Here is a 12,907-nt window from a genome sequence, read left to right on the forward strand (position 1 = left end):
AAATACACATATATGTGTAGTGACAGCTAATGAGATTTTTAATGAGCTAACCTCATTTTTATCTGAGGTACTTGTGTATAGTACTTGTTCGTGATCTTTGCCAATAATTATTGGGGAGGGATCAAGTTTCTTGTGTATTTCTGTGTTTGAGTGATTGGTTGATTTTTTTTTTTTTATCAGTGTATACGTGTGTATACACATGTATTTATGCATGCCTGTGGAAGAAAACCTCAGGTGTTGCTCATTGTCTTCCACCTTGTTTGAGACAAAATCTTTGGTTCTCCACCTTCCATTTTGCTGTAGGAACACAGATTTCAAACACTCGCTACTGTGTTTGGGGTTACATACTGTGCTGGCTGGCTATAGGGGCATCGTGGCCCAAGATAGAGTCATTTTGGAAGAGAGGAGGACCTCACTTGGAAAAATACCCCCACTAGATTGACCTGAGGGCAAGCCTTTAGTGCGTTTTCTTGATTGATGATTAATGTGGGAGATTCTAGTGATTCTTGGTGCTATAAGAAAGCAGGCTGAGCAAGCCATTGCTGCCAGGGGGTAGCATGCTTTCATGGCCTCTGCTTTTAGTTCTTCCAGGTTCTTGCCCTGACTTCCGTCAGTGATGTACCGTTACCTGGAAGTATAAGAAGAAATACTTTCCTCCCCAAGTTGCTTTTGATAATGGGGTTTTAGCGTAGCAGTAGAAATTATATAACTAGGGGCTGGAGAGATGACTCAGTGGTTAAGAGCACTGGCAGTTCTTCCAGAGGACCTGGGTTCACTTCCCAGCACCCACACAGTAGCTTACAACTGCCAGTAACTCTACCTCCAGGGGATCTGACACCTTCGCAAAAATAGCAATGCACAGAAAGTAAAAACAAATAAATCATTTTGAATAAAAAAAGAAGAAACTATAACTAAAATACATAGTTTTGGGGGATCTCATTTGGTTGCTTATGCTTGCTTAGCAAGTATTTTACCTACCTACTGAGGCCCCCCCCCCCATCCTGCATCTTCATTAGGGTTTTAGTCACTGTGAAGAGACACCATGACCACAGCAACTCTTATAAAGGAAAGCATTTAATTGGGGCGGCTTACAGTTTCAAAGGTGTAGTCTGTTATCATCATGGTGTGACATGGTGGTATGCAGGAAGACATGGTGCTGGAGAAGGAGCTGGGTATTGTACATCTTGACTCACAGGCAACAGGAAGTGGTCTGAGACACTGGGTGTAACTTGAGCATATGTGAGACCTCAAAGTCTACCTTTACAATTCCTCCAACCAAGCCATACTTACTACAACAGAGCCACACCTCCTAATAGTAATATTCCCTATGAGTTTATGGGGGCCAATTACATTTAAACTATCCCCCCCCTTTTTTTTGGATAAAGGTAACCTGGGTTGGCCTTGAACTTGCTGTGTAGCTGAGGATGACCTTGAACTCCTGCCTCCCAGGTCCTGGGGCAGACATACAAACATACACCATCATGTCAGGCTACATACATATTTCAAGCAAATAAAATATATTATTTGTCTTCTGATTTGTCACATGGTAGACATAATGTGCTGATTTGAGATTATGAAAATTATGCACACTGTCACATAGCCCTCCATTTCTGTCCCTTGTTCTTATGTCACAGACATATTGGCATTCCACCATTAGATTTAAATTACTGTGTTTTGGTATCTGCTTATACAACTATATTCCTGTTCTAGGACCACAGTTTGTTTTTCTTGCTTCAGTTTTCATAAACATCTTCTTACCTAATATTTATAGTTCATGGTTTTCTATTTTAGCATTTCCACAGCAACTTATAGTCCCTATTTATTTGTTTTCCCTGGTGTGGCTTCTCTGGTGGTTGCTAGATTGTAGGCTTTTTCCTTGGTCAGAGTCATCAGATGCAGTGTATTTTCTGGCTAAATGGTCTCCCCACTCTGCATCCAGGGTGAATTGTCTAGCATCCAGCAAAATGGAGCTCTCTTGTAACCTTCACTACATTTGTGTATTCTTAGAGTCTTCTCTACAACTTCACAGGGGCCTCACAAGCTTCAGCATTGAAGTCTGTATAGTGTATTGAGTTTTTTCCTTGTGGCATCCCTCTGGGATCCTGTCTTCCCCTAGCTTAGATAGTGGAAGCCTAGTCTGCATGCATTTCTGCCATTCTGGACTCCTTTTCTCCTCCTAGCTTGAGGTGTAGTTGATACAGCCTTTCTGCAGAGCTGCACCCCTACTGTGATTGAGCATTCTGGGTGGAAAATCTGGCACAGGGCTACAGCTGATCAGGTGTATATCATTTTGGTTCTCTGTGCTGAAGGTGGACTGAATCATCTCTGGTGGTCACTTAGGGTTTCCTTACCTCCTAGGTATTCTGAGTTGTACCATGACCCATCTTTCTGGGGCTCATATAACTTTTTTTGGTGTGTGCGTGTTATATGTTATATGCATATATGTGTTTGCATGTGTATACATGTGTATATGTGCATTGGCATGAGTACATATGGAAGCAAGAGGCCAAAAGTTGTAAATATCTTGCCACCCAAGTTTTTTTAACTAGGGGCTCACACTGAATGGATTGCTCCCTAATTGGCTAGAGTGTGTGGCCATTTGTCTTAGGTCATCCTATCTCCATCTCAAGAGTTGAGATTTATTGATTGATTGATTGATTGATTGATGGGTGCTGGGACTGAACTCAGGTCTTCATGCTTGCACAGCCAGCACTTTACCTCCTGAATCCTCATCTCCAAGATTTTACTGATGCCTGTGATTTAAAACTCACTCTACTGAAACATAACTTGTGAACCATGCCACGTATGGACATGGTTCCTCCCATTTTAACAAGCGATGATATCCTTTAAATAGCCACCACAGTCAAGGCAGCTTTTCTGTCATTCGTAGAATGCTGCCTTGGGCTCCTTTGTAGTCAGCCCCTCCCCCAGGCCCAGATTCATACCCATCTGCTTTTATCTTTTTATCAGTCTGTCTGCCTAATTTTATGTGCACTGGTGTTTTGCCTGTATGTACGTCTGTGAGGGTGTTGAATTTCTTAGAACTGAAGTTACAGACAGTTGTGAGCTGCCATATGGATGCTGGAAACTGAACCCAGGTCCTCTGGAGGAGGGTGTGTGTCTCTGAATGCTGATACTCTTTCTGTGAGTAAATACTTAGTAGCATTGTTGGGTCAGATGAGTGTAAGTTGTTTAGACAGAGTCTCACTAGACCAGACTGGCCTCAGTCTCACCAGTTGCCTCTGACACCAGGTGCTGGAACTAAAGACCTATTCCACACCCAATGTTTAGTTAAGTCTTTAGGAAAAAAAATGCTGCAATATTTTCTAAGTGAACACCTTTTTAAACTCAGGAACAGGATAGAAATCTTTTGGCTCTAACTGTTAATCAGTACTTGATCTTTGATTTGGGGCCATTTGTGTGGCTGTGTAGTAGAATCTCTTGTGTTTCCTGATGTCTATGTTTTTGCAAGTTCTTATTTGGATATTTTACACAACTTTTATTTGTTTTGTTTATGTGTTTGAGATGGGTCTTACTTTGTAGCTGAAGCTGGCTTGGAACTCTGTGAAGCCTAAGCTGGCCTTGAACTTTCTGTCTTCCTGCCTCAGTCTCTTGACTGTTGTGATTACAACTGTGAGTGATATCACTCTTGGTTTAAACCAGTTTTTAACTGGGTTGTTTGTCTTAATCTAATTGTAAGTGTACGTACCTTGTTAGGACTGTCTGTTGTGATTTTTTTAGTCTTGACTTCTTACCATTTCTTAGTAAAGTGAAGGATTCTGGAATTTTGAAGCCCAGTTTACATTTTTCTTGCTAAGTGCTTTTTGCACTGCCCCAAAATTCAAGGATTTGCTCCCTTTCTTCCTTCTAGTGGTCTTTCCTCTTGCCTTGAGCTTTCTGGTGCACCTTGAGTTTATCCACTGTGCAAGAGGAGGGAAGGGATGAAATCTACCTTCTTTTTGAACAGAGAGCAGTTAGTCTCCCCATAGCAAAGATTTTTCTTTCTTCTACATGCTACTGTGGCAGTGGCTCCGTTGGGACCCATTTGAGCTGCACATGGGAGTCTGCCTCTAGGTGTTCCTTGTCTATTGAACTGTGTGACTAGTTCCATGGTCACTTGAGGTGAGTGTAGCTTATGCAAACAGTGGAATGTAATAATGACTTGAATTTGGACAACACATGTCTTTGAACTGGATTCTTCTTTATTAAAGAAAGATTTGTTTCAGCTCTAGTAGGTTATCTGCATGTCCTCACGAATTTTTAGAATCAACTTATTCGTTTCTACAAAAGCACTTGTAGGGATTTTGATTGGGAATTCATTGAATCTAGATCAGTTAGAGGGGCATGGATGTGTTACCCTGTTGAGGAATGCAGCCATTGTCCTTTTCATGAAATTTATCCCCAGAATTTCAGTGTTTTGAGTTGTGTTGCAAGTGGTGTTTCTTAGTTCCATTTCCAGTTGCTTGTTGCTATTCTACAGAAGCACAATTAAAAAACCCTTTTCCCTATGGAATTGGCTAGGACCTCTTGTAGAATGTGGAGTTGAAGTGGTAGAAGGCAACATTTTGTTTGTCCCTAATCCTCAGGACCCAGATGTTGGTCTGCAGTTATCTTTCAAGCATTACATGTCTCTGCTTTTTAATATTTATTTTCTTCTTTTACCTTTATCTTCTAATTATTTTACTTTTTTTTTGCTTCACCTTAAATTAATTAATTAATTAATTTATTGTTACAGAGTTTCTCTGTGTAACAGGCCTAACTGTCCTGCAACTTGCTTTGTAGACCTGTGTGACCTCCAACTCACAGAGATCTGCCTGCGTCTGCCTCCTGAGTGTTGGGATTAAAGGCATGCGCCACCATGCTTGTCTTGCGCACAATGCCTGGCTTATCTTAAATTTATTTTTTTAGAGACAGGTTCTAATTCTTTAGTCCAAGCTACCCTTCGAGTTCCCAGCATTTGTGCTGTTCTAGCCTCAGTGTTCGCCTCTTGATTGTTACTCGCGCATAGCAACTGAGCATATTTATATGCAGTGATGTTTAGCACCATGTAATGTTTGGATCCAGTTAGCATATCTGTAATGTCAAGTATTGATCTTCTTTAGGCTGAGAGCAGATAAACCTTGTTTCTAGGAGCTGGGCAAGTAGCGCAATGGGCAGAGATACTTGTCTAGTGTGCAAGAAGCCTTGGGTTCTGTTCTCAGCACTAAAAACAAAAGCAAAATTAAATGTTTCAGCTATTGGAAGCATTACACACTCTCTGCATGCATTGTTAAGGTAGAAAGCTAGTTCCTTCAGACTTGGGCTTTGCTTCTCCTGTGTGAGGCCACAAGGCGGTGCATCCCCTCCAAGCAGTGCTTTGCTTTGTCTCATGGACTTATGGATGCTGCACTTCATCATTCCCTTTATTCTGTTTCATTTGTGGTTTCTTGTTTTATCAGTGGGTTATCTGAAAAGACTTGTTTGATTTTTAATATTTGAAGGGAATTTATTCCAGACACAGTTTTGTATTTTGGGCTTTATTTTTTAAAGATTTATTCTTACTATTTTTATTATGTATCTGCTGGGGGTGGAGGTGGGGCATGTGAATGCGAATGCAGGTACTTGCTCAGGCCAGAGGTATAGGATCCCTGGAGCTAGAGTTATAGGTGAGCCACCCTAAGTGGGTGCTAGAAACCAAACTCAGATCCTTAAAGAGCAGTATCTGCTGTTAACTGTCGGGCTATCTCTCCAGCCCCTGCATTTTGATTTCTAGTTTAATTTGGTGGTATGGTTTGAATCCCCTGGGGTGACTGAGTCCCCTTGGCAGCTAATGGTACCTTCACTTGTTCCAGTCTTCCTACTCCTGAGGGTCGTTTTCTCGGGGGACAGGAGCTACAGTGTTGCCCACTTCATGCTTCATTCTGTCAGCTCTGCTCTAAATAGGTTCAGTCTGTTATCAGGGTTTGTACATTTTTACGAATTAACCCCTAGTCTTTAAGCTATGTCTATCAAAAGTGAGAAATAGCCCTTGTCCCCAGAGACTTTCTGCGTTTAGAACCCAATATTTTTTCCAGCTGCCTTGTGAGCAGTATTGTTGTGCCTGTGCTATACCTCTTTCCTTCTGTACTTGTTTTGTGAGTGTGTGTGTGTGTGTGTGTGTGTGTGTGTGTGTGTGTATCTCATTATATAGTCTGGCTTGCCTCAAACTCATTATGTAGACCAGGCTAGCTCCAAACTCAACAGAATCCACCTGCCTCTGCCTCGTGAATGCTGGTATTAAAGGTGTGCACACTGTCCCCAGCCCTTTTGCTCTGCTGTCTATTTGTTTAAGTGGATTCTTGAGCACACTGTAGTTAGCCATCCTCATTTATTCATTTGATAGCCTCTGACTTGTATTAGAGTATTTAGACCAGTTAGATTAGTGTTATTGTCCGTGTGTCTGAATTTTACCGTCTGGCCTGATGTCTGGTTATCTCATCTTTTTTTTTTTTTTTTTTTTTTTTTTTTTTTAAAGCCTTCCCTCCTTTCTTTCTTTGGGTTACCTGTAGTTCTCCAGTATTTCATAGGGGTTGCTGTAGGTTATGACATGCATTGTTAGGTTGCCAGGGGCTACTGTGACCAGAGTGATGTATTCACGGTAATGGGAGACATATTTTTCTCCTAGGAGTCTGTTGTTGTCGAATTCATTTTATGGCAACCCCACCCAGTTAGTTCTTTTATTTTCAGCAGTCGTTTGTTTATTTTGTTTTCTCTTATTTTGTCCTCGCTGTGTTTGTTGCTGGGGAGGCTGCTGCTGACCAGTGCTTTCTGGTTCTTGTGCCCTTCCTGATTGTGAAGAAACAGCAGTTCACAAAGACCATGTGGTGTCCACACTGCAAAAAGACAAATAGAGTCTTGATATTTTAAGGAGACATTCTCTTTGTTGGAGGGGCTTTGAATATTGTCAGTGCAGGTGCACAATGAGACCAGAGGAAGATGTCTGTTACTTCTCTTCTTTCCTTATCCCCGTGTCACAGGGTCTCTCACTGAACCTCGAAATCACCATGGTTTTGGCTAGACTGGTTGGCCTACAGTGATCCTCTTCTCTTTGCTTCCCACAGTGTTGGGGCCACATGTACTGTTGGCCTGTACTACGTGTACTATGGTACTACGCACTATGAGACAGTTCTCGAGTCGGGCAAGGGCCTGGAGATTTAAACATACACACACAGACATTGAGACAGTGATACGGGTCTTCCTTGTGTTCAGGGGCAGCTTATATAGTGCTCTGACCATGCCCCAGCTCTCAGGATCTTTCAGCTGCAAACTCATCAATAACCACTCACCTGCAGTCAGGATCTCGTGCTCAGAATAGTTGCAGGCTGCTATGAGCAGAAGAAAACAAGTTGTTGACAGGAAATTCAGAGTCTGGTGGTCTGCAGTCCCCAACAACCACAGGTGCACCTAGTCGTGCTCAGTTTAAAAGAAATTACATTTTTTAAAAGATTTATTTATTTATTACGTATACAGCATTCTGCCTCCATGTATGCCCAAACGCCAGAGGAGGGCACCAGATCTCATTACAGATGGTTGTGAGCCACCATGTGGTTGCTGGGAATTGAACTCAGGGCCTCTGTAAGAGCAGCCAGTGCTTTTAACTACTGAGCCATCTCTCCAGCTCAAGAAATTACATTTTATCTATCTGTATATAAAAGTATGTGTGCTTGTGCTAATGGTGCCATACAGAGGTCAGAGGACAATTTGTGGAAGTTGATTCTCTAATTCTACTATGTGGGTCCCAGGGATTGAACTCAGATTGTTAGGCTTGGTAGCAAGTGTTTTTACTCACTGAGCCTTCTTGTCAACTAACTTCCACCTTCCCCCTTTCAACACTGGGATTTACTGAGCCATCTCTCTAACTTGTATATATTTTTATTTACTTTTGGTTTGTGTGCTTGCTTGCTTATTTATTGATTGACTGATTGACTGATTGATTCAGGGTCCCTCTCTATATAACTCCGGCTGTCTTGGAACTCACTCTGTAAATCAGAGAAGTCTTGAACTCACAGAGATCTGTCTGCCCTTTCTTCCCAAGTGCTTGGATTAAAGGTGTGGGCCTATATTTATATCTTGGAATGGGGTATCCCATATCCCAGGCTAGTCTTAAACTGGTTATTGTTATGTAGTTGAAGATGAATTTGAACCACTAGTTCGCTTGCCTTCATACCAAGGGTTATACCTAGTTTTATGTGGTACCAGGAATTGAACCTAGGGCCTTGTGAATATTAGACACTCTATGACTGAGTTATACTAATCCCTCCCTCTTTTAAGAGACAGGATTTTGCTATTCTAGGTTGACCTGGAACTCACTATGTGGCTCAGACTGGGCCTCAAGCTCTTAGCAGTCTTACCTCAACTCCCAAGTGCTGGGATAAGCTTCGTGCACTACCTTGCTGTAAAAGGAGCAGCGGGCTGCTTTTCGTCCCACCTGGTTCCTGGCCGCCTGGCTAGCCTGAAATAATTACACGGAAACTGTATTTATTTGAACACTGCTTGGCCCATTAGTTCTAGCCTCTTATCAGCTAACTCTCACATCTTGACTAACCCATATCTAATAATCTGTATTTTACCACGAGGTCGTGGTATAAGTCTAGCCAACGTCCGTCTCGGGAAGGGGAATCATGGCGTCTGCCTCATTGCCTTCTTCCCAGCATTCTATTCGGTCTACTCCACCTATCTAAATTCTGCCCTATCAAAAAGTCAAGGCAGTTTCTTTATTAACCAATAAAAGTAACACAGACAGATGACCCTCCTACATCACCTTGCCTGGTTTAGCTTTGCTCTTGTGTAATCCCTAGCAGTATCTCAGATTTCTAGGTGTCCCTGGGTCCCATTTGGAGAACTGGCTGTACTTGCACATTTCCTGCTGCTGTTTCCTTTCCACCTAGTAACTCCTGTAGTGATTTTTTTAGACTAGGTATGAATTAACTGAGCCTTGGCTTCCTGGAGGAGACTTAATAGACATTTTTTTCAGGTGCTACTACATCTGGATATAGACAGTGGTTGGCAGCATCTGTCTTTGGGTGAAGGGGAGGCACTGGGGGCTGAGATTACAGTTCTTGCCCCAATTCTATTTTTTAAAAGTCAGCACCTATTCTCATGCTCAGCTTTACTTCCCCTCAGAATGTGGGGTGTGTGTCTCGTGTCCTTCCTTCCCTTCCTGTCTGTCTCTCAGCCCACTCCTGCCCTAGCTGCTCTGTTCTTCCCTGTGCTCCCAGCAGATACTTGGTTTGCCTTGCTGTGGTTATTCTCCTTGATTCTGAAAATAATTTATGTTTTTCTTTAAAATACAAAATTAATTTACATTTTAGGTACAAATATAGAATTTTATGTAGTACTTTTAAATTTTTTTATATATATAATAACAAGGGCCTCATATATCCAAGACTGGTTTGGAACTCAACTGTGTAGCTGAGGAAGACCTTGAACTTCTGATCTTTCTGTCTGCATCTCCCAAGTGCTGAAATGACAACAGGCATGAGCCACCTCATCTAGTTTTTATGAGTGGCTTTACTCGCCTTCAAAAATCTGACTATTGGCTTAGTAAGATGGCTTACCAGATAAGGGTCCTTGCTGCCAAGCCTGCCAACCTGAGACTGGTCCTTATTCACATGGTAGGAGAGAACTGCTTCCTGTAAGTTGTCTTCTGACCTCCATGTGTGTACTGTGGCACTGTGAGCACAAGCGCATGTACACACATAGAGATAGACAGACAGACAGACCGACTATGTGCGCCTATGGCCTTACCCTGTGTGGGGCAGAGATAAGCAGTTGTAAACCACTATGCGAGTGCTGGAACTTAAACCCAGGTCATCTGCAAAAAACAAGTGCTTTTACTACTGAGCTGACTCTCTAGCCCCTTTATCTTAGTTTTAAAGAGATTTTTGTACCTTCTTGATATTATGGTAATGTAGTGATATTTCATTTGTATTTTAATAAATAAAGCTTGCCTGAATATCAGAGAGTAAAACAGCCACACTGGTCAGCCATATAGACCAGACAGTGGTTTGGCACACACCTTTAATTCCAGTAGCCACACTAGTTAGCCATAGAAGCCAGGCAGTAGTGGTGCATGTCTTTAATTCCAGCCCTAGAGAGAGGAATATAAAACAGGAGGAGACGGGTCTCTGCTCAATCTCATTCTGAGATTTCCTAGAAGCAGGATCGCCATTTTGGTCTGAGGTAGAGGTAAGAGCCAGTGGTTGTTGGCTGCTTAGCTTTTCTGATCTTCAGGTTGAACCCTAATATCTCTCTCTGGGCTTTTATTATTCATATTACAATGTAGTTCAAATACTGTATTTTTGTTTGTTGATGAGCCACTCAGTCATGTACATTTTCACCTATTACTCTGACCACTCCTCTAGGTATTAATGTGTATTTTTACAAAATAAAAATTATTATTTTATAAATACAAATTAAGACATTGTTTGTGTGCAGGATGTACGTGTGGGTGCACATGTGGCACAATAGGCTTGTTGTAGCTAGAGGATAACTTTGTGGAGCTTGTTCTCTCTCCTTCTGTCTTTGCATGGGTTCCAGGGATTGAACTCCAGATACTAGGCTAGAGTGACAGGTGCTTTATCTGCTGAACTAGCTCATTGACCCAATCAGAAATTTGATGCTATCTTAATTTCAAGAGAGATTGCTTAAATCTCTTTTTTAGGGATGTACAGCTTGGATTTTATAGTTGAACTTTATTTTGTGTTGACTTTCTCTGGTCAGAGGAGATGTGACCCAAGATTAGGTCGGTTGTTATGGGTTGTCAGCAGACAGCTGTGTACACAGTGTGCATGGGGTCTGACCTTCATGACCACAGTGGTGAGGGAAGAGCCTTGCACTGGTGTTTGGAGGCACAGTGATTTCTTTGCAGGAGCAGGCTGACCCTGTGAGTCCTGGTAAGTCTTGGATCACATGGAATCCAACTGTTTTTACATCTTTGTAATTGACCTGATAGCACTTGTGTCTTAAGAGTTAACAGTCGGTGCTGTGGCTCTCCTGGTGATGAAATGGAGAGATAGGGGATGACATGGGGAGCAGTGGCCTTCTTAATGCATTTTCCTTCTGTCTTAGGTAAATCTTAAAATGAGAGAGATAACAGAGAAAGAAGTTAAATTAAAACAGCAGCCATTGGAAAGTCCTGCTCATCAAAAGGTAAAGGGTAAATTTAATTTCTTCAGAACGCATTAAGTTAATGTTAGTAGTAAAGAATTATGTCTGTTTCTACTTGCTCATTCTATATTTTTGTCATCCCAAGCAAGCTAGCCTCTTTAGATTCTACTGGTGGCTGATTTTCAATGCTTCACTTAGGTGTTACCATGGGCAGCCTGTCTTCTGTTCCTACCCCCAAAAAGGGTTCATAGTTTGAACAGGGGGTATTCTGGGAGGACTTGGGAGGATCAATAATGGAAACAATGTAGCCTGAGCTGAGAGTGAACTTCTGAAGGTAAGAGATTGTAGTAGCTGTGCCCTGGCAGATTCTTGAGATGGCCTGTTAGGTTTCATGAGGCTAATGGGGGTCTGAAGCCCAGTGCCTGGAGCCAGTGGAAAGTGTGTACCTTGGAATGGGTGCAGATGGGTGTGTTCATTCCTCATTCTGGCTTTGGCCTCATTTCTGGCCATTTTCTCTTTTGCCAAGGCCATGTGTTACAGTCAGTGGTGTGTGCACAGGAGTGCCTGACTGTTGACACAGTTTTATTGCTGAGAGCAACATGTCTTCTCTCCTTGTGGTTTTCTCTCTATATTGTCCAGCTCTAGTCAGTTGGGTTGAGTGCCTGCCTAATCCTTTGATGGGACAGACACACATGGGCATAGACAAAGGGGGCAGAACTCTAGCCTGGTCCCTGACTTTGTCAAGTGTGGAACTATTCTTTGCTGTTGTGAAGGATAGAGTTGTGAAGGGGACAAGTTATCTTCCAGTTTAATTGCCTGGTATTGTGATCGACTGAGGTCATGCACACTGGAAAGCCTTTGCTTACCAGAGGCTATCTCCACTTTTTCGTGTGAGCATGTGTGTCATGGCCACGCCTGGACCTACAGTGCTGACATTCCTTTCCACCTTCCTTCCCGCTTCCTGAGCAGTCTCCCTCCAAGTGGTATTGGAAGTTAGTACCCGTAAGTGACCCAGACCACCAGCCGCAATCTGCAAAGCCATCTTGTTGCCATCATGCGCTTCCATTAAAATTGCTCGCACCCAAGACTGGGTTTTTGTTTGTTTGTTTAAATGTCCACCTGGGGGTTGTGTTACATCTTCTCTAGCATGAGCCCTGCTGGCCACGCTGATGGGCTTTGTTATGTGGCACTTTGGAATTTCCATGTCATTTCCCCCAGGTTCTAAGTGATCTCTAAGTAACCAGTGTAGCATAGCTGACAGGAAGCAGTCTTTCCTCATAGACCTCAAGAGTCTGATGGTGACCTAGTGACTGGCATCGATCCTTAACCTTTTTTCCTGCTGTTACTTTGCCTGAGAGGTAGTATCTACCGTGACCTTTCCTACTACCTATATCCTAGGCTGTCAGGTTGGGAAAGTGTTCCCCCACTGAGGGCACAGGCGGGCTGCAGAAAGTACTCTTGCTGGTGTGTCTCGATATGGTCTCCTTGTTGCTGTCCCTCAGCCCTGTATGGAAGTCAATTCAGATTCTGCAATCTGAGTTAGGTCAGTGCTTCTGAAATAATGAATTTTAATACAAATTTTAGAAACCAGGATTAGGTTTAGTAATTTCAGCAGTACCTCACTGGTGACCAATTCTGGAAGTGGGCCAGTCTGTCACTGCTCTTATGTGCCTGGTGCCAAGTGGTGCCTTTTCATGTGAACTTTTGGGCACAGATCTCTTTGCAGATTTTGAATGTGCCCTTTGATTGCTTCGATCCTGTAGCTTCATTATTTGGCCCA

The 12,907-nt window shown here is 42.6% G+C and overlaps 1 protein-coding gene across 5 annotated transcripts in view; it reads left to right on the top strand.

Annotated features, from left to right (window-relative positions):
* The window catches only part of Camsap1 (calmodulin regulated spectrin associated protein 1), a 64,980-nt gene that overhangs the window by 23,154 nt on the left and 28,919 nt on the right, over positions 1-12,907 (top strand). For 3 of the 5 annotated variants that reach the window (XM_048452697.3, XM_048452699.3, XM_048452700.3), the window contains one exon: positions 11,089-11,169. In XM_048452697.3, coding sequence (XP_048308654.3) covers positions 11,089-11,169 — 81 coding nt within the window. Of the gene's footprint in view, positions 1-11,088; positions 11,170-12,096; positions 12,130-12,907 lie in introns of all 5 variants that reach the window. The other 2 variants (XM_048452696.3, XM_048452698.3) reach the window with 1 other exon arrangement.

This window comes from Myodes glareolus, chromosome 21 (assembly GCF_982192425.1).
Source record: "Myodes glareolus chromosome 21, mMyoGla1.1, whole genome shotgun sequence".
In the NCBI taxonomy this organism is placed as follows: domain Eukaryota; kingdom Metazoa; phylum Chordata; class Mammalia; order Rodentia; family Cricetidae; genus Myodes; species Myodes glareolus.